Source organism: Petaurus breviceps, unplaced genomic scaffold, assembly GCF_028583685.1.
Source record: "Petaurus breviceps papuanus isolate PSGF00001 unplaced genomic scaffold, PetGlider_PUasm1.0 180, whole genome shotgun sequence".
Taxonomy (NCBI): domain Eukaryota; kingdom Metazoa; phylum Chordata; class Mammalia; order Diprotodontia; family Petauridae; genus Petaurus; species Petaurus breviceps.
In genome coordinates, this window is record NW_027185782.1 from 4442380 (window position 1) to 4464424 (window position 22045).

General features: G+C 47.8%; 1 protein-coding gene across 5 annotated transcripts in view; it reads right to left on the reverse strand.

Moving 5' to 3' along the window:
* Positions 1-3087: 3087 nt before the first annotated feature.
* Positions 3088-22045, reverse strand: part of NFIC (nuclear factor I C) — a 133723-nt gene continuing 114765 nt past the window's right edge. For 3 of the 5 annotated variants that reach the window (XM_069086903.1, XM_069086901.1, XM_069086899.1), the window contains one exon: positions 3088-13715. In XM_069086903.1, coding sequence (XP_068943004.1) covers positions 13698-13715 — 18 coding nt within the window. In that variant the 3' untranslated portion in view covers positions 3088-13697. Of the gene's footprint in view, positions 13716-18606; positions 18688-22045 lie in introns of those variants that run through there. The other 2 variants (XM_069086898.1, XM_069086902.1) reach the window with 2 other exon arrangements.

The window sequence follows — 22045 nt, forward strand, 5'->3', positions numbered from 1 at the left end:
TCCCTCATCTCTGCCTTTCGGAGATCTCTTCCTTCCAGGAACAACTTGGGTGCCACCTCTCCCATGAAGCCTTGTATAATTCTCCTCATTCTCCCATCCCCCAGCTTGGTTTTCTCTTTCTCCTTAAATTGTCCCTAGAGCACTTGATCTAGCTCTCTCCTTTGCCCCCATTACACTCTGCCTTGTCTTTGACTTTTATGTGTATATGCCTTATGCCGCGTCCCTACTTCATCCTCAGTAAAATATAAGTTTCTTGAGTCAGCAAGCCAATAAGCTTTTATTAAGCTCCTACTGTGTACCAAGCATGGTGCTAAGGATACAGAGAGAAGTCAAATACAGTCCCTGCCCTCTAAAGGGGGGATACAACAAGCAAATATATTTGTAAAAACAAGCTTTATAGGAAATGTCAGAGAAGGAAGGTACTAGAATAAAGAGGGATGGGAAAGGTTTCTTATAGAAGGTGGGATTTTAGTTGGGACTTGGAAGAAGCCAGAAAAGTCAGGAGACAGAGATGAGGAGGAAGGGAGAGCTTTCCAGGCATGGGGGACAGCCCAAGAACGTGACTGAATGTCTCATTTGTGAAGCAACTAGAAGGCCAATGTCACTGGATCAGAGTATGGTGGGAGAGTGGGGTATAAGGTGTAAGGAGACTGGAAGGGTGTGGGCAGGGCTAGATTATGAAGGGCTCTGAATGGCAAACAAAGGTTTTGCATTTGATTCTGGAAGCCTGTAGGAAGCCACTGGAGTTTATTTATTGGATGTGGGGGCTAGGGGGAAAGATGATTTACTTTGGAAAAAGTCATCATAGTGGCTGAATGGAGGATGGATTGGAGTGGGAGAGGCTTGAGAAAGACAAAGCCACCAGTAGACTTGCAATAGTCTGGGGCACAGTGGGGTGGTGAGGTGATGAGGGCCTGCATGATCCAAGGAGGGAAAAGGGCTTATTGGAGATATGTGGCAAAGGTAGGACAAGAGGCATCTTATTTTTCTCTTTTTTCCTAACATCCTGAATATACTTGAATATCCCTTCCACATCATAAAGGTTAGGGGCATGGAGTGCCCTGCAATATGGGAAATCTGAATAAAATTATTTTGGCCTAAGACTTGTACCAGAGAAGAAATCTGAATTATTATGGTATTAAAAGATTAAATATATTGATATCACACAATACTCTACATATATTTTATGCGTTTCTCAGTTTCTGAACATTTTCTGTGTCTTTCTGGCCTTCACTTGTCATCTGTGGCTTCTGCAAACAAAATTTTATTCTCCCCCCAAATTCCCATTTAATTTCTTACTCTGACCTGTGATATAGTGAAACTGCAATGGGGGAAGTTGAGATGTGGAAGGGATAAATGTAATAGGTGTCTGAATCCCTATAAGCAGGAACCCAGAGACACTGACACAGACACTGGCTGCCCCCCACACATTGAAGACACGTGCATGAGAGAACATGATGCACACTGAAGAGACAGCCACACAAAGCCCAAGAGAGACACACAGGCAGGTACAGATCAAGTGGCACAGGCTAAGCAAGCTAGAGTATGGCATGAGAGCTGAAAGTGCTCTTTAGACTTTAAAATCCGGTAAAATGGGGGGCGGCTAGGTGGTGCAGTGAATAGAGCACCATCCCTGGAGTCAGGAGGACCTGAGTTCAAATCAGGTCTCAGGCACTTAACACTTACTAGCTGTGTGACCTTGGGCAAGTCACTTAACCCCAATTGCCCTGCCTTCCCCTCTCCAAAAAGCAAAAATGAATAAATAAACAAACAAACGAACAAATGAATAAATAAATAAATAAATAAAATCCAGTAAAACTTAGCCCTTGGCTTAACAGGCCACACAAAAACAGGCAGTGGACCAGACGCGCTGCAGTTTGCTGTTCCCTGATGGAACAGAGACAGCCTTAGAACTGGAGTCAGGCAGACCAGAGTTTAAATCTTGCTTCAGATGCTTACTAGCTGTATGTCCCTGGATAAATCATTTAACTTCTCTGTGCCTTTATTTTATCATCTGTAAAATGGGAATGATAATGGCACCTTCCTCCTAGGGTTGTTGAAATCAAATGAGACAAACAATACATGCAAACCTTAAAGTGCTATTTATTTATTTATTTTTGTTTTTTGGAGGGCAATTGGGGTTAAGTGACTTGCCCAAGGTCACAGTCTAGTTTTTGTGTTAAGTGTCTGAGGCCAGATTTGAACTCAGGTCCTCCTGACTTCAGGGATGGTACTCTATTCACTGTGCCACCTAGCTGCCCCTAAAGTGCTATTTAAATGCTAGCTATAATAATCATTAACAGTACATTAAAGATACAGACAGACATATACACACACAAACACACCCTTGACCACAGCCAGGCATGTCTTCTGTGGATGGTTTCTGAGCCAAGTCATTTGTCTGGGACCCGTTACAAAGAAAAGATTGCCTCAATTCAGTATTATTCAACAAACAGGCCTTTTCCCAGTCCCCAAATCCTTTTCCAGCCTCCAGACCTAATCCTGGATCCTCTTCCTGGAGCTGTTTTCAGGTTTTTGAAAAATTATCACGAAGAGGAGAGATCTGTCCCTAAAGGCAGTATGAGTTACAGCAGGCGACAGTTGTGAAGAGGAATGAAATGGTGAACAGTTGCAATTACAACTAGTCTGGAATGGATGTCCTCAAGGTGAGTCTGGGCTACTAACTGGGGATATCACTGGAGACTGTATTCCTGGTCAGGTACAAACAGAAGTAGCCAGGTTGGGAGCCAAGCTTCTGGTGATCCTTGTCCTCATCCTTGTTTCTCTCTCTCTTGTTTCTACCTTGTTTCTCTCTCTCTCTCTCTCTCTCTCTCTCTCTCTCTCTCTCTCTCTCTCTCTCTCTCTCTCTCTCTCTCTCTCTCTCACACGCACGCATGCACGCACACACACACACACACACACACACACACTATAGGTTCCTTCTTCTTCAGGAAGCCTAGGAGCAGAGAGGGCCAAGACAAAATCCAGTTACTCAAATAGCCCACCCTGGTTGGTCCCTCCCCTAGTCCCTTCCCTCTTTGGTTCCCTTGACCCCAGTCGAGGAAATGAGAGTCTTGGGGACACATATAGAGTTGGAGCATAGCTTGTTTAATGTTTTATACATTTTTTTCTTTTTTTTGGAATATTTTTTCCTTTTTTTGCATAGGGAACAAACCATCGTCACTTTCAATAAATGGTATTTAGGTAGGCGCATCGGCTAGACCGTAAGGGCTGCATCATACAATGTTATAATCAAATAGGGTGTGAGGCGCAGAAGAGGGGGAAGGGAGAGAGGGAAACTGAGGCAGGAGGCAAGGGAACAGGTAGGAGGGAGGGGAAGGAGGAAGGGTAAAGTTAGATCCCATCCCCCCATCCCAGTCCCAATATCATGCCCTTGGAATTGGGCAGACTGTATATGTATTTGTTGATAGTAGGCCAAGGATAAGAGAGCTCAGTCCTGGGCCTGTGGCGGTTTCCAATCTATGATGCATAGTGTGTGTGTGTGTGTGTATGTATGTATGTATGTAAGTGTGTGTGTGAGGGCATTGTGGGATGGGTGCAGTAAGCAAGAAGCAAGAAACAGATTAACTAGTCCCATAATATTGATAAAATATAAAATGGAAAAAGAAATCTTGGAGAAAACAAAACAAACAAAACAAAACACGCACACAAAAAATAACAACTGAAAAGGACACCAGTAAAGCAAATTCTTTTTTCTCTCCATTATACCATGTTCCCAGAGAGATGTCTCTGGAACTTGATCTCACTCTATGTAACATTTCCTCTCCTCCCTCTTCCCCCACCCCCCTTTCACCTGTATTTTGTCCTTGAGTGATCAAAATGAGACCTATGGAAACTGTAACAGAAAAGTCTGGGTTTGGGGGGACTGTCCCTCCTGCCTCTTGCCAACTCCTGTCCAAGGCATTGAAGAGAAGTCAGAGAGCCTGGGCTACTCTGGCGAGTCAGGAGCTGCGAAAGGATGAGTCTGGGGTTGGGACCAAGGGTATCTTAAAGCCTTTGGTTTGTTTTGTGTTTTTGTTGTTGGTGGTGGTGGTGGTTGGGAGGGGTTGTTGGGACCCAAGTATTTGGGAGGATAGATAGATTTGAGGCCAAAATTTGGGGATCCTTGGAGAGGATAATGCCAGAACAGGGGACCAAGGGTGCTAGAGACTGGTTTTCTTTAGGGATCACATAGAAGGGTGTGGCCTGGATTGCCCACCTGTTCCCTTGTCCAGGGTGCTGATGGAAAGCTATCACTGCTTTTCTCCTCATATTCCTGCTTCAGTCCAATAAACCCATGGGGTCATTGGTAAAGCAGAATCTTGCCCTATGTGGAGGATGGAATAGATGGCCTCTGGAGGCCTGTGGCTCTGAGTAGAGCTTTGGGTGGGGGGGGGGGGGGAAGTCTTTGATGGACTCAGTGCTTCCCATCCCCTCCCAAGACCCATCTCTTCCAGACTGATTTTTGCTCCAGAGTTCCCCCATCTCACTCCAGGCCTAGAATGTGTGCTCCACAAGGAAGAACAGATATGGATTCCCCTTCTAGCTCCCAGCCAGGGCTGGGATTCTGCCAGGCTCTCTTTGCCACCCTTATGTTCCTAGGCACTGAAAATACGGAATCTACAGCTTTAAAGACCTCCAGGCTGGGGAGTGCTTTAGTGCTTTAGATCACCCTAGAAGCTTGCCCTCACCTGAGTCACATCACAGTCTTATCCTTTCAAGGTTGAGATATACCCTCTTAAGGAGGTGGATCACCCTCCTTCCCTGCAGCTTCCTAAGCAAGGACTGAGATGGCCAGATGAGAAACACCCCTCAAAGCCAGGCCAGCAGGGACTTTCGAGGCACTGCTTGGGAACAATTGGTTTTTGGTTTGGATGTCAACAGTCCTGCTGCTTTGACTTTTGGTTGGCTTTTCCTCCTTTCTTGTCCCAAAATCTTGTCCCAATCCCTCCCTTGAAAAGAAACAGAGGCCTTCTTATTGTGTGGCTAACTTTAATCATGGATAAATGATGGAGCACCAGAAGGACTTTAACCCAGCCATAATGGAAGGTAGAGAGAAGACTATAAGGGGTGGGAGACACATTTTGTGGGGGGGGACTGAGGCTGATCAGAGAGTCTAACAGCCGATCTACTGCTTCCCAGATGTCTGGTGGGCAGGAGAGGGAAGTAGCATGGCATGGTGTGTGAGAGGATAGAGACAGGAGGAGATGAAGGCGGGAGGAAGATGTTCATCCCCTCAAAAATGACGAACAAAATCAAGGTTCTTGGATGATGTGCCAGTTTGAGAAACTGACCCCTTCAGAGCAGCAATTTATAATCCATGTCACAAAAAATTGTGAGTGGATGATAAAGTTTAAAGTACCATCAATGAGGCCTGTTATGGGGGTGGTCAGATGGGGAAGGAGGCAGCTTCAATTTTGTCCATCTGAGATACTTCCTAATGAGCACTAGTAGAGGACTCTGGAATTTGTTGGTCTAGGTGAGCAGGTCTCTGTGGAGCTTGGCTCTCTCATTGTGCCCTCTCCGCCCACCCCAACTCTGGTTCTATCTTACCCAGCTTGGGACTGTGGTCACTAAGAGAGCCGATGTAGTGCATGAATGCTAGGTCAAGAAAAGTCAAGCTCGAAGGCCAAAGCCATCTGGATTTGGAGGGCCTCTGAGAAGGGTGCAAGTCCTGGGCCTCAGAACACTGGTGTTTGGGGTGCTTAGGGAAAGGGTCATGTCAGAACTCTATCTTTGAATCTTGAGGAAGATATTATCACCTTACTTTTTGGGGTGCCCACTGCCTGGTTGCTTAGATTTCTCTTTCCCCTTTGTACCCTGCCTCTGCTTCTCTATCTGGATGACTATGAAGTTCAGGGAAGGGAATGAAGACTCATAATACTCATCCCCTGGAAAGTGGGGCCCCCTCATCCCCTGATGCCCCTATAAGAAAACCATTTTGAGGGAGGAGGGATGTCCCTTTCTTTCTGTACTCTCTAGGGCTGAGGGAGAAGAGAGGCTAGCCAAAGAGTCCCTCTGACATCCCTTTGCCTCTTTCCTGGCCCCACTTAATCAAATAGAGCTTGTGTCTCTCTTCCCCTATCTTGCCCCTGAAATTTATTTCCTTCCTGGGTGAGAGAGGTTGGGGAGAAGGAAGGGGGGGCCAGACTAAACTGCTAAGGAAACAAGGTTAGAAACCATCTTCCCACTCACAAAATGGGGAAAGGGAAGAGAGTTAGAGATAGGTCAGTGGTGGACACAGAATATGTGTGTCTGTGTGTGTCGTGACGGGCAATTCTCTCAAGAGATGAAGTTAAGGTGAGGACTTGGTTGTCCTCATCCAGGAAGGGGACCCTGAATTTCAACTAATGCAGGACCAACCCCTTCAGGGTCTGGTTTCCTAGATTTTATCCAATATTGGACCATTGGGGTGGTCTCTGATGTGGTCCCATTCGAAACTCTCATAAATATCATCACTCAGGGTGTGTGTGTGTGTGTGTGTGTGTGTGTGTGTGTTGTGAAAGTGTGAGGTCAAGCCCTGAATGGTCTGAAGCTAGGAACCAACAAAGCAGATGAAAAAACTACCTGGTGGTAAATAGGTTAGTGCAGTGAGAGCCCTTGATCATTGAACCAGGAAGAGATGAGCAGCCATTTGGTCCACCAAAGCCATACCAGGTTTTGGGTGGAGGTGAAGGAAGGGTATAGCAACTGTTAGGCAGAATGATAATGCCCTGAAGGCAGATGGATAATTGGTGACCAATTAGGCATCTTAAGTACAGGGGGATTAGATGGGGACCTGAGTTCCTCTGTTCATGGGGCACATGGCTGGTAATGAAGAATAAGTTTCCAGATCTCCCTAAGCACCTGGATGGCAGGAGGTGGTGAGAAGGCTTGAATTACGGAGGATTTGGTCCTCTGACCAAAATCTCCTTTGTCTGAGACAAGTCCATCAGCCTTCCAAATTCAGATGCTTATCTACCAACACAAGGGCATCTCTTTTTCTCATTCCTAACTCAAGATGTACACAGCTTGAGGAACGAAATGCACTTAATGATCAATTACTGCAAGGGCTGCTGACTCAGCACATCCTCCTGCACTTTGGGAGGGAGGAGAGGGTGCTCATGGCAGCTTCCTTCACTCTCAACAACCTCAGTGCCACTCCAGCCTGGATCCTCTGGGCACTCGATAGCTCTGTGCTTTATGTCCACTATACCTCAAAACCATTGTTTTGCATGAGTTTCCATGCAGATGATGGGTTTCCAACTTTTCTTTCCCTTTCCACAGAATTTTAATCAAAAGCTCCTGGATACTGGCAGGAGAAAGGTTCTCTACAACTGAGAAGAGACTGGGACAAAAAAGGAAGAAAGGAGGAAGGGAAGGGGTCTTGTCTGCCCAGGGGCCTCACTGGCAGGAGCCCTGACCTGTGTTTAAGACAAGTGAAAGATGATAGATCTGAGCTTGTGTGTGTGTGTGTGTGTGTGTGTGTGTGTGTGTGTAAGTGGCTCTCAGGAACTATCTGTGGAATAAGTGAATAGGAGAGGAAGTGTTTGGCTTTGGGAGCTTCTGGCTTAAAGGAACCCTACATATCCTTCCTGAATTAGGGAATGGTGATGGTTGGTGAGGTCCAGGTCAAGATGGAGGTAGGGAACTGCACAAAATGACCTCAGGGAGACCCTTTCTGACTTGACCCCTAGGGTCTCTCCAGGAACCCTCTAGGCCACTTCCTCTGGTTTACCTAACACAAAGGGACTTTCTTGTTTAAATCAGTTACATTCAACCTGATTCTCACACATAAATTCCCACAGCTTTCAGATTTGGGCGATAAGATAGCATAGAGTTGTCATACCCTTCACCCCCACTGCTCTGGTCTTTAGTGGCACTTTTGAAAGAAGACATAATGGGATGGGAAAGGAAGAGAATTACTAAAATCCAGGATGAACTGGGGGTCTCATTGGACAGAAATGGAAGCCAGTGGCTCCAGTCTTCTGCCTTGCCCAAGAGCCAAAAGCAGGTGTCAAGGAAGGCCCAGGAAGATGATAGCTTGGGGGGATTGTGGTGGTGATGATGAGGAAGGAACCATGGAGTCATCATAAGCAAACAGAGTGTCAGACATCTCCAGGCTCCTCCAGACCTGCACGAGCTACAGTTCTATGGTGATCCCTTGTTCTCATTCCTAGGCTCAGCTACCACCTCACTCCCCAAGGAGCATAAAAGATGGGGCTATGTGGGTGGGATGATGAATGTCCCTGACCCAATGATGCCATAGGTGACTGTTGGAAGCTGCTCCCCCTCCAAAGAGGGACCCTAGAGAAGAGAGGACCAGAAGCTGGAAGGAGGTTCTTTCCCTTAATTTAAAAGCTTAGGTCACTGAATTCAGCCCTTCATCCCAAACCCTGGGCCCCTATAACCAGGGTGAGGAGTAGGGAAAGTACTGAGGGAGGAGAAATGCAGCACATGCTTTGCTTTGGTCAATCAGAAAAAAACACCACACAAAACTGCCCAAGAAAATGAAATGGGACCATTGACCTCCCTTCCAACCCACTCCCAGATCAAAGCAGCTTCTCTAAGACCCTCCTCCTTTCTCTCCCCATGAAGTCACTGAGAGTGGTTAGCCAGCCTAGGAGCAGAGACTAAACAGGTATTGCATATAGAGAGATAGATAGATAAATATATACTTTTGCCATAGTAGATGTATTCGTATTCACAACTGGAAGACATGGAGCAAGGGAGAAGCTGTCAGGACAGGAGCCAAATCCATCCCCAAATGGCCCACCAAGTGGGGGATGAGGGGCAGGGAAAGGAAGGACTTTGGCAAAACTTATATGGGGGTGGGGGAGGTGTCAGATGGAAGAGACACAAGAATGACTATCTCTCCTGTGTTAAAAAAAAACAACAACAACCCTGAGCCCTAACTGGGTAACTCACTTCCTCCCATCTGCCTAGGAGACAATCAGAACTACAGACTTTTAGAGTTGAAAGGACTCTGTCATCTCTGCTAGGGTGACACCCTGGGAGATTATTGTCCCAGCTAGATGTCACCCCAGAAGGCAGTCATACATGCTAGGGTGACATTCTAGGGGACAGATGTTTCAATCAGGGTGACACCCAGGGAGGCAGCCATTCCAGTTAGAGTAATACCTTAAGGGACAAGTGGTTTTTTTCCCCCAGTTAGGATGACAGGCTAAGGGACAGATGTTGAAGTTGCCACCCTGGGAGATGGTTATCCCAGTTAGGGTAACACCGTAGAGGGCAGTTATTTTCAGTTAGGGTGACACTCTAAGAGAGAGCCACCCCACTTGAGGTGACCCTTTAGGAGGTGGCTGTCTATTAGGGTAACATCCTAGGGGCCGGGTTCCCAGTTAGTGTGCTGCTCTGGGACACGGTTGTCTCCTTTAGGGTCTTAACCCTAGATGACAATCAACTCGAAGCAGCACCCTAGGAGGTGGTCATCCAGGATGGTAGGAACACAGCCCTCCTCTTCCAGGGACAATCCCTTTAGGGCTTGGATGCTAAAGTTTCCAAATCAAAAACAAAAGGCCTCCTGGACCCTTCAAGCTTAGCTTTGGGCAGATAGCTGAGAAAGGGGCAAGAGCTAGAAAGGCTTTGAGGTGGCCATTACATGAGGAACCCCTCTTTAGGCCCAAGAACCATGAACAGAGATGGACGGAGGTGAGGCCCAGAGAAGGAGCTGAGGAGGGCTGGACGCTGGATGGGTTTGAGTTTTTTGTTTGGTGATTTTTTTTTGTTTTGTTTTTTACAAATAGAAGTACATCCCCCTTTTCCATTTTTATTTTTTATTTGATTTTATTTTAACTACACGAGCAGAGCATGCAGCTATCTCTGTGCGGTGATACCGTTGAAAGTTAATACTTATTCTTGGAAGGCAAGGCACATCATGTGATAGAAAATTTCGTGCAAATTAGGAAACATGGAATTTTTTTTTTCACTTTTTTATATAATTTTTTTTTTAAAGAGGACGGGGCAGGGGAAGGTGGAGAGGGGGAAAGGTAGAGCCAGTTATAGTCTGCCATGCATTTATCAGCTCCGAGCTGACAGCTTGAGCTAGGTCACACGAGTTCCTGGTTAAGCACCATGCAGTTTTATTAGCTTTGAGTTCTCCCCTTGACCGCCAACTTGCTAGCCCAGCTTGGTTCCGCAAGGTCCCGCCTGGAATGCGGTCCTTTCCCACCCCCACCCCTAAAACCCTAGGGAGCTAGGGCTGCCTGTACCGAAGGTTCCAATGCCCACCCCACCCCCAAAACAGACATACAGACACACACACACACAGACACACACACACAGACACACACACTCTTCACCCATCCACCCCCAAGAGAGGCTCACTTCAGGTCCCAAAGGCCAACCCCATCCAGTGGCTTGGAGACCTCTTGGGGGTGGGGAGGACAATAGGGTTAAGTGCACAAAGATCGCACCCTCTGCCACTGGGTGACAAAGTTGCCATCGGGGAAGCTCCAGAGGATAAGAAGGATGGCACAGGGTATAGGAGAGGAATTGAGGAGGGAGCTTAGGAAACTCTGGTCTTTCTCTTTTGGATGAACTGGGTTTGCCACGCCTTTGTGCCAGTTTGAGAGGAAAGTATGGTCTCTGGAGGAGGTGGCAGTGGGTGGGTGAGAAGAGAGAAAGAAGGAAAATGGGATCAGGGCCAAGAGCGAGATTCCCATGGTGGGGAGGAGCCCCTGGCTCAGTGGCCCGCAGATGGCTCAGACCCCCTGGAGGGAAAGGGGCCCCTCTGAGACCAGTGGGAAGGAGTTCTGGAAAGGTTAGACATGGGTCTCACAGGGCCCAAGGGCACCCCAGTAGTGGTAGTCCCAGGCATCCACTCCCTCCCCTGATGACTGGGGGAGGTAGGGTCAGAGGTGAGAGCAGGAGGGAGGCCTAGGGCTGGCTCCCTGAGCTTAGTGTTATCAGAGCGGCTCAACGGAAATGCTTAACAGATTGCCCACCCCAGGCCTGAGCTACTCCTCACTCAGCTGGGGTGTATGTTTTTAAGGAGGGAGCAAATGGGAGGGGGTGCCTGGGCACAAGGGCAGTAGGGAATACCCAGTCGGGGCCAGGGCACTGCCTTCCTTGCCAGTTGTGGTTTGGCAGTCTCTCCCTCTCTGCCAGATCTTGGCCTACTCTGGACCTGGACTATAGGACCTCTCTCCATTCCCCCCTCCCCTTCCTACTGGGGCTCACCCTAGCTCTTGCAGGGTTTAGTCACAGAGTAGGGGACTGGACCAAGTGACCTTTCCCTTTCCAATCTATCTCGTACTCCCAAGAGCCAACAGGGAAGACAAAAGTGCAATGGGGCAGTTCCCCTTGGCCTGGCCTGGGCTGAGCTGGGGAGAAGGGCAGGCATAGGCATGAAGGGAAGGAGACATGGAAATGGGAAGGGCATCACTCTTGGTTTTAAGGCACTGGCAGAGGGGGCAGTAGGGAACTGGGGAAGAGGGGGCAGCTTCCCTGACCCCCTTTGGCCCCAATCTCCACTGTCCCAGACGGGCGGTTGGCTGGCAGGGGCAAATGCCCACTCTCTCTTTCAGTCTCCCATCTCTCTGGCTTGGGCTGTGGGGGGAAGTAAGGAGATGAGGGTGTTTGAGACCCAAAGAGATACCTCACTGCATAGGGGGGAAGGGCCATTGGGAAAGGAGGTGTCCCCTTCCTCCTTTCCTAGGGAGAGTCTTAGTATCCCTGGAAATCAGAGAGGCCTGAGGCCCAGACACCAATGGATGAAAACCAGGGATCCCAGGGTCTCCTAGTGGCCCTTGGTGGGGTATCTCAGTGATGACACACAGGGAACCAGCAGGGCCCAGAAAGAGGGGTGGTTCTGAGGAGTTGGCAGGAAGGTAGGTGGAGGTGCCTTGAGTGGGCATGGAGGGCGAAGGGCCAGGTCTTGGCTCTAGGCCATCCATGATCACTTGGCCCTTTGTGAGTTGGGGGTATGGGAGGGCAGGAGCTGAGGGCAGCGATCCAGGATTCAGGCACTTAAATCGCGCACACTCCACAGCCCAGTTAGATGGGGTGGGGAAGGAGATTTTGTCAGAGAGGGTGGGGACCTGTTATTCCCATCCCCAGCCCACAACTTCTCCACTCTGGGAGTCTTGTCAAGATCCTTAAGGGTAGGACTAAAGCCTTGGGAGCAGCAGGTGGGTGAGGGGCATGTCTTATGGTGGCTTCTCCTTCCCTTTCCGTCCTCCAAAAGTGCATCTTTTGCAGCGCATACAACATCATCCCCAGGGCACTAGGCTTTGGGGCACAGGTTTTGGCGGGCCACCTTCTTCCTTATAGTCCCTTTGATTTCCAGGTCCCAGGCTCCAGGGCACCAAGTTACAGTGGGACTGATTGCATAGACCTTTTCTCCCAAATAGGGTAGGCATGAAGAAAGAATGAGTCCCAGGCAGATAGAAATACAAAAGGGAGGAGGGTGGTTCAGGGCCAAGTTTAGGCCAAATTAGATGTCTCTCTATATATGGCATAGGAAATGGGGAGTTTTCAATGAGTCTTTTGGGGTAAAAATTTGGTTGGGGCTCCTTTTTTTTTAGCTTGGCCCATGCTGAATCCTCTCACCAAGGGGACCTGTGCCACCAAGCCCCGCCCATTTGGTGCCACTCCAACCAACCTTCTGATACTGTCAGTGGCCTCCACCCTTACCTTGATTCCCCAAACATCCTGGATAGCCACTTCCTCCCCTGCCACCACTGCCACCCTTATAATGTCTGGTACCACCAGGAGAGACCCTACTATGCCCATTTCCACTTCTCACCCCTTCTATAGCACACAAAACATTAAGCCCCATGGGTGACAGGTACCCTGATCCCCAGGAGGCTGGGGAAGATGGGAGGTTGCTGCCTGACCTCCTTGGCAAATAGCAAGCATCATAGGCACCAGCCTCTTTGAAACGCTGCCATCTGGCCCCAGAATGGGAGTTCAGGGGGAGGGGATGTCAGCTGATTTGTCTGCAGTCAGGGCACGTGGGGAGGAAGAGAATGCACCTGGTACAGTTCCTTTACCTCAAGATGCCCCTCTGGGTGGGCCTCAGGGGTATGCTCACCTCTCTCTGGTTAAGGAGTCTGGACAGTGGGTCTGGGAGCTAACCCAAAGCACATTTGTTTTTTTTTTTAATCTGCTCATCCCTGGGCAGAGGGATGGCCGCTGGTGCCAATGGGAACTGCCCTCAGCCTGCCCAACGCCAACAGGGGCAAGCAGCCATCTGTCCTGGGAGCAGGCATGGAAGCAGGGGTCAGGGTGGGGGGACAGGCTGGGCATCCGGTCCTTTCTTCAGTCGTGGCAGGTGGAGAGGAGATGAATAAATTAGAAAGACACCGTTTTGCATAGGCTGCCCCCCGGGGCCCTACGTCTGGGCAGTGCCCGGTGGGCGCAAGGGGCCTGTCCCTTGGCCAGGGTGTCTGTCGCTGGGGGACTGGGCGACGATGTTCCTGACTGCCAGGCGCGGAACCTCACTCACTCTTCGGAGAGAGTCTCTGACTTTTCTGTCTTACCTCTTGTTTTCGTCTTTGTTTTTTGTTTGTCTCTTTTTGTTGTGTTTTTGTTTGTTTGTTTTTTTTTTATCGGGTTGGATGTTGGCGGGGGTGGCTGGGAGGACGTCCTCACTCGCACTAGCTCTCCACCGAAAACGTGGGCCGAGGGGCTGCCTTTCTCCCCCCGGGATAGCCCCGAGACACAGGAGAAGGGACTTGTGGGGAGAACCTTGTTTATCCCAGATACCAGGACTGGAGGAGAGAGAAAAAAGAGAGAAAGAGAGAATGAAGTAAGGCTATCTGGAGAGAAACTGCTGATACTCTCCATCCCCACGCCTTCATCTTTTCCTCTTTCCTCCCCTCAAGTGTTCACCTGCCATCCCCGCCCCACCCCACCTCTTCTGATGACCCCACATCCACACCATTCACTTTCCACTTTTAGCCCAGATTCTGCCACTGATTTATTGTGTGACCTCGAGTAAGTCACTTCTTTTTGTGTCTAAGTTTACCATCTATAAAATAAGAAGTTATAGCAGATGATTTCTGTGACTCCCTTACATTTTAACATTTGGTTTTCTAAAATCACTTCCAGTTAAGACATTCTATGTCCTATGTTCCAAAGGTCCATTTCCCTTGGCCATCCTATGGCTCTGTGTAAGACTTGCCAAGAAGTTGATCAGACAGGGGGTGGAAGTGGGGAGGGGGCAGCCAAAAGAAGGTAAAGTGACTGGAGAGCGGCAAAAAAGCTGGACAATTGTGAAGGATAGCAAGTGGGTGGGGGGGGAGGCTACAAGAATGGGATTGCAACCTCGCCTCTGAGGAGGATCCTGTAAATCAGTCCAGCCTCTTTCCTTGGTCCTCCAATCCACTCAACAATTAGGCTGGTCTAAAACATGGCATGTTTTGTTTTTTTGGGCCTGGAGTTTGGAGTACATACAGGAGATAGTAGTAGACCACACCTCAACCCCAAGAGTCCCCTACCCCAATACACGAGATGCTGTGTAGGTCTGACTTCAGTAAGACCATGATTTCTGTGGGATAGCCTCAATGAATAAGGAAAACCCCCAAAGGCTTTGCATGGCCAATGCATGAAGAATTCTTGGCCTATGGCAACCCACAAAAGCAAGACAGATCCAGAATGGTTCTCAGTCCAGTGAACCCACTGCTCCTGTCTCAAGGGTGTCAGAGTGAGGAAGAGAGAGCTAAGAATTCTCAAGTCTTCAGGGGCACTCACTCAACACAGTGATGCATGCCACCTTCACCACATCTCTCATATCTGTGCCCTTCTCTCCACTCACGTAAGGACCACCCTAGAGCTGGCCTTTGCTACCTCTTAAATGAACTACTGTAACAGCAGCAGCCTTATAAATCGATTTTGTTGCCTCGAGTCTCTCCCCACTGCCAAAGTGCTTTTCCTAGAGTGCAGTTTTGATCACGTCACTTTGCCTGATCCAATAAACTCTAGTGCTTCCTCATTATATACAAGACCTAACAAAGTTCTCTGGCATATACAGATCTTCACCACCTGGTCCCTTCCTGCCTTCCCAGTCTTCTTCATTTGACTATCCTCCATGCATTCTAAGATCTACTAACACCTTCCCACTTGCTGCTCCTCACACAAAACAATCCATCTCCCATCTCCATGCTTTTGCAGCAGCTGCCAAGCACACCTGGAATGCTCTCCACCTTCACCTCTTCACATCTCTGGCTTCATTCAAGACTCAGCTCAAAGGCCACTGTATGGAAGAGGTCTTTCCTAATTTCCCCCTCCCTCCAACACCCCCAGTCCTATACCTGTGAAGGTTACTTTCCTTCTACCCTGTTATTTGTTTATTCATTTCAGTTGAGCCCAACTCTCCGTGATGCCACCATTTGGGGTTTTCTTGACAAAGTCTCCAGCTCATTTTACAGATAAGGAAACTGAGGCAAACAGGGTTAAATGAGTTGCCCAGGGTCACAAAGCGAGTTAGTGCCTGAGGTCAGATTTGAACTCAGGAAGAGTTCAGTGCTCTGTGCATATGGTGCCACCTAGTGGCCCCATACTCTGCTCCTGTCCTATATGTACAAACCAACAGGGCAAGCGTTCACGTGGTGGTCAGAAGTGATACGGGGACACTCTCAAGGTCTCTCTTAAGAACTCTGGAATTGATCGCGTGACATGGGAGACACTGGCACAGGCCTGCTCAGCACGGCATGCCCACATCAGAGAAGGTGCCGTGCTTTATGAGCAAAGCATAACTGAAGTAGCTCAAAGGAAGTGCAGGATGCGCAGATCTGGAGATCTCACCCCAAATGGTCACATGGACTATTTGTGCCCGACCTGCAGCACAGCGTTCGAGCTCGTGTTGGCCCAATCGGCCACAGTCGGACACACTGAACCTCATGATGTCATTCTGGTCCTCTTTGAGAACCACGGACCACAACCAACCAACAAACCAACAACCGGGTCGCAAAGAGTCGGACACAACTTAGACAACTCAACAAAGCCAACCTGGTTATTGACATGCTCTCTGCCCTAGTAGTCTGCTCGGAGGCCAGGGACTATTTTTTGGGCTTCTGCCTTTTTATGTATCCCCACTACTTGGCACAATGCCATTACAAACAGTGCTTAATAAATGCTTATTAATTATCTATACACATTAGCATAACTGATGTCACTCTAAACAGGAGATCCTCATCCAGTTATCCATTACCAGAGGGGATGTGCCGTATCAATCTTGACATTCTCACTAAAAATGAAGCCATAAGAGATGGGGAAGATGGAATAAACCCATGAGTTCTCTTTGGAGAAGCAAATAAAGAATTGGCAGCGTTGGTTTTATTATGTGTATGAAGCCAACAAGAAACATAGCAGAATGGCCCACGTGGTCATCATGATCTGCAATTGTAAAATAGCCATAATAAAGAAAATGGCGGCCTATGTAACCACGTTTATTGCAGAGGGTGAGAAAGTACAAAAATTCTAAGACAAACTTGATAAGAACTTCCAAATTAAATTGTTAATTTTAACACTTGGTAACTGCAATGAGAATTGCAGCTAGGTGGTATGGTGGAGAAAGTTCAGGGCCTGGAGTAGGAAAGGTTGATTTTCCTGAGTTCAAATCTGGCCTCGGACACTTTACTAGCTGTGTGACCCTGGGCAAGTCACTTAACCCTGTTGCCTCAGTTTCTTCAACTGTCAGATGGGGATAATAACAGCACCTACAAACTATAGAGTTGTTGGAAGGATCAAATGAGAAAGCTCCTGGCACAAAGTAAAAGCTATATATGCTTATTCCCTTCCCTTTGGCTGCCATATCTCTCCATTTGGTAATGAGCGCCACCTAGTGGTCTACAACATTGCCAACAACATTGACTTGGATTACAACAAACTCATTTGTAAGATTTTAGAGAAGAGAATGTTAGGAGATTATGAGCAGCATTATCTCGTAAAACAGAGGGATAGGGAGAGAAAAAAAAGTATAAAGAAAGCTCAATGAGAGACCCAACTAATAATGTCTGAAGAATTTATGAATGAAATTGAAGGGAGAACAAAGAGAACAAAATTCGAAGAGATCAGTAAATATTTTAAAAAATAAGCTTTTCCCACCATTTTTTTTTTTCATAAGGGTATGACCACATTTGAATTCGAATTTCTTAGCCCCTGGTGTGCTACATCAGGATGCATCAATGGCACTGAGAAAGAGCAGATGGATAAGCCCAAAGTTACACAAAGGATTATCAACAGGGGAGAAGATACAATTTCCACAGCAACAAGGGATCCATTTTTGAGGTATCGGAGAGATGATACTAAAGAATTGGAGGGGGAAATAATCTCAGATTTGACAGTTACCAAAAAAAGGTGACCAAATATTGACACACATCTCTGGCTTGCACATAAGAAGGGAACAGGCAAGGTTTTGCAAATAACAGCAATATACAGCATACCATATCTTTATAGTCACACATCTGACTGAAAGATGTATCAAATTACAAGAGCCCACAGTCTTTATTGTTTGTTGACTATAAAATAGCATTTGATTTGAAGTAGCAAAATGTTGCCTTTAAGGCTCTCCTCCAATAAAGAGTCTCCCATGCATTTGTCAAAAATCACAGCCTTCCGGAACAGTAACAATAACAGTTACTATGCTTCAAGATATGCAAACAGCCATATATAGGCTGTCTCAGTTTATCCTCATGAAAACTCTGTGAGGTAGGTGCAATTATTACTCTCATTTTACAGATGAGGAAACTGAGGCTAAATTAAGTGACTTGCCTAGTGTTAGATAGCTCATAAGTGTCCCAGGTGGGATTTGAACTCAAGTCTTCCTGACTCCCAGACTATCCACTATAACATTTAGCCACTTCAGCAGAGACAGCTTTACTGAGTGACCCTCTGACTATTAATATCAAGTGAGAGATAAAATAAGAGACACATGTGCTTGCCAAATGTGTTGGGCTATCATCATGTTTGTATTTCCCCCCCTGAGGGGTAACTGGGGTTAAGTGACTTGCCCAAGGTCACATGGTTAGTTTTTTGTGTTAGTGTCTGAGGTCAAATTTGAACTCTGGTCCTCCTGACTCCAGGGCTGGTACTCTATTCACTCCACCACCTAGCCGCTCCATGGGCTATCATCATGGAAGATATCCATATGGAGAAGGGTTCCCTATAGATTTGGAGACCCTCCAGATAACTGCTGTTCTCTCATGGCATCAAGTTCTGGAACTCGGAACAGTTCTGAAAGGAGACCTAAATCACTTTAAAAGAAATGAGTCTAACTGCCCATAGAGTAAAAACCAATTATATGAAGAACATGTACCAGCAAGACTAACAGATATAGTCGCATGGGTAACCTAGACAGGTTTGTTAGCACATTTAACCTGGATGAGTGATGCCAATAGCCAATGCAATGGGACTAGAATGGAGGAGTAGGATGGCCTTGGGAAATGATCACAGGGCTTCTCCCTTCTTTATAATGCCAAGATCTTTCTGGTGAGGCTACATGACTGGGAGCCATGGCAGCGGAAGGGCAATGGAGGGAGCAGGGTCAGCAAGAGTAGGATGCAGCATGCTACCCGTGGGCATGGCATAAGGGATGCTATCAGATAAATGAATGACTGGAAAAGGAGGTGGGACTCCTCACATACAGGGGGCAAGGTGTACCTGATGGCCTGCACGCTCCACTGGTGTCCCTGACAGGCGAGGAGATTGAAAAGACGGCCCCCAGCATGCTAGGTGGATGCCCTGTGGAGGGTTTGTGGGAGGGCATAGACAAAAGAGAAGGGGTTGGAGGAGTTAAAAGTTGTGTCTCAGGCACCCACCTCAATGGGATCCCAGATCATAGGATCAGTGCTATTCTTACATTGTGGGAACACAGGCATACCTGTGGACGCACTCTTTAGGTGGGAAGGTGGAATAAATCCTAGAACCCAGGTCACAAAGGGAATGAATGGTCCTTTGGACACAAGAATATAAAATACCAAATTCAAGAACTAAGAGGGGTCTTAGGACATAGGATGTTCTAGGTAGAAGAGAACTCAAGAAACTGCTTGGTTCAACCCTCTCATTTTATAGATGGGGAAATTGAGGTCCATAGAGGTCAATTGTTTGCCCAGGGTCAAAAAGGGGAAGACTGTCAGCACCAGACCAGGACTTTCCCTACTACTCTACACTACCTTTGATCTCTAAGGTACCCACTATCTCTGAGATTCTCAAATGTGAGGAAAAAGTCAACATCTTATACATGCCCACTTTGTCCGTACATCTGCACCCACACCCACACCCACACCCATGAATAAACCTTCATATTTGTGTTACACTTTTAACTTTTCTAAAATGCTTCTCCCTATGATTTCATTTTGTTCTTTTTGGAGGTAAGTAGTAATGGTAACAACTAGCATTTACACAGCATTATAAGATTCATAAAGCTAGCAAAGGACTAAGGCCACATTTGAACTCAGGTCCTTCTGACTCCAGAGAAAGGGCTCTTTTTGTCTTAAGCAGACAAAGCTTAAGTGACTTGCCCAAGGTCGCACAACTAGTGTCTGAGGCAGGATTTCAACTCTGGTCTTATATACCATGCCATCTAGCTGCCAGTAGGGAGGCAGGGCAAGTACCACAATCTCCCTTTTATAGATATGGACACTGGGACCAATAGAAGGAGAATTGACTTTTCCTCTTTTACTAGACAGCTGCCCTGTTTCAGCACTGAGGCTCTGTCTGGGTCTCCTGACTCTTGTATTCCACAGTGCATGCATACATTACATTTCCAAAACCGTGTATTATATCATGACACATTTGATCCTTAGGATAGGGGAGAGAATGGGATTCATTGGCAGAGGAGATTTCTGGTAAGGAATGTAGGTGCTTCAATGTGTAGAGAGCTGCTTGGAGCCAAAGGTCAGCCAGTACGAGTCAGAGGTGGGTACATATACCCAGGTCTTCCTAAGCACAAATAACAAATCGAGCTGACCTTTTAAAATTTTAGTTTCAAAGTTTACTAAACACTGAATAATCTGTTTTGCACAAAGCATTATACTATAGTATCACATTGTATCCTAAGGGTACACGGTATTATCAAGACAAACTCAGTACAGAACATTGTCTCAACTGTGATTTGCTCTTATCGGCTATTACTGGGCCACATTGTAGAAAAATACATGGCATCAACACGTCAATTCTTTTAGCACAATTCAGTTTATTCTAGTGATCCAATGGATTATCCTAACAGCCGATTAGCACAAAGAACAGTATGTCTCAGGGCTACAGCATTCTAAGATCACGACGTGCCCCTCCCTGTCCTAAGCCTCCCGGGGCCAAATGGGACTGGTGGAGGGCTTGCAATCCAGAGGTAGGCTGGGGCTGCCCAGCTGGTTTGGCACCAGGGATCCCTGCATCAGACACTCAGCGGTTTGTCCAGTCTCTGCGTTCCACTGGTCCCCAACTCCTTGCCCTATTCCAGAGATTGCTTTGCCTTTGCGGTTCCCAGAGGGAGATATAACAGCTGCTGGGGAGTAGGGATCCCAGCTGAAGGTGGGGGTGGGAGTCACAAACTGGACCCGATTCCTTTAAAAGGAACCTTCCGCCTCTCCTCCGGCCCTGGCCACACAGTCAAATTGAAGGCAGTCATCCAGGAAGCCGGGGCGACCAATCAGGTCGGCTGGAGAAGCAAGCCTGCTTCTGCGTCCCGCCCGTCCGTTTGTTGCTAGGGTGGGTGGGGGACTAAGGCGGGAGGGGTGTGTGTGAGTGGTGGGCGGGGAGCCTCAAAGCTTAGTTCCTAGTTATAATGGGGGGTGGACCCCGAGTCAACTGGGGAACAGAAATTCGAGCCCTCTTCTCAGTTCTTACACTGCGCCTCCCGACACCCTCCACCCCGACCCCCTCCCCGCCCCCCAGAAATCTTGCTCGGTCCAACCAGTCTTTACCTAGAGAATCCGCTCAGCCATTGATCTTCCCGCACTATTGTTCCCTGAGCCTGGTTCTTCGGCCCCTCCCCCACCCCAAGTTCAAGTTCATCTTGCCATTACCTCATGTCTGGTTTCCGTTGGCAACCAGACAGGCTTTAGGTGTGACCCTCCCTCCTCTAGTGAGCGGTTCCCTAGCCTTTGATGCCTGGTCCTCTTCCTTCCTTCCTTCCTTCTCTCCGGCTCCTGCCCTTTCTCTCTCTTCCTGGGATCTCTGGGGCCGGTGTCCCTTTCCTTCCAGTGTCCCCTTCCCCGCCTCACCCCCCCAAATAACAAGGGCTCTCACTCCTCTTCCTCAACATCACCCAGGAGAGAACAGGGTCTTGCAGCTTCCGAGAGGAGCTCTGCGCTGGGCTGAATGCTGAAAAAGCGAGCAGCGTGTGTGGCCCTGTGGAAGGACCCGGGCTAGGAGTCACAACCCTGAATTAACATTAAGAGCTGACTTTTATTAAGGTTGTGGAACGCCTGACCAACTTCTTCGGTTCTCACAACAATCCAGTGAGCTAGACAATGTAGGTATTAGTGTCCTTATACTACAGGGAAGGAACCTGGAGATGAGAGAGGTCGAGATGAGCTGTCAGAGGTGGGATTTGAATTGAGGTCTCACCAGTCTTACCACCAGCCTGCACTGGCTTTTTCATTCTAATCTCAGCTCCTCTAATGACCCACACAGTGTGACCTTGGACAAGTCACTTCCCTTTTCTAAGTCTCATCTCTGCACGTGTAAAATGAAGAGGGTAGACAAGATGATTTCTAGGGGCCTGTTGAGCTCTGACATTTAACAGATTGAGGTACTTTTCAGAGCTGACATTTGAGAGACTTAGCATTTCAGGTAAGACATTAGAGTCTAAACCCAGGCGGAAAGGAAGGCGGGATTGGTACCTGGATGTCCTGGGGGGCACCTCTCCTGTCTGGAGCTTTATCAAAGGAAAAAGCAGCAGCAGTGCCCCCTCTATTCCTCTGTGGCCCAAGAACTGGTTCTTAGGGCTCCTTGGGAAACCCTCAGGACTGAGATGGGCAGAGTCTATTCCTACTGTCACTAACACACACTGGACACTGTTTTTGGAGCCTCAGATTCTCCTGGAAAGCTTTTCCTGACTATTTCAACCCATACTCTTCTCCAAATTCCTCACTGTGTG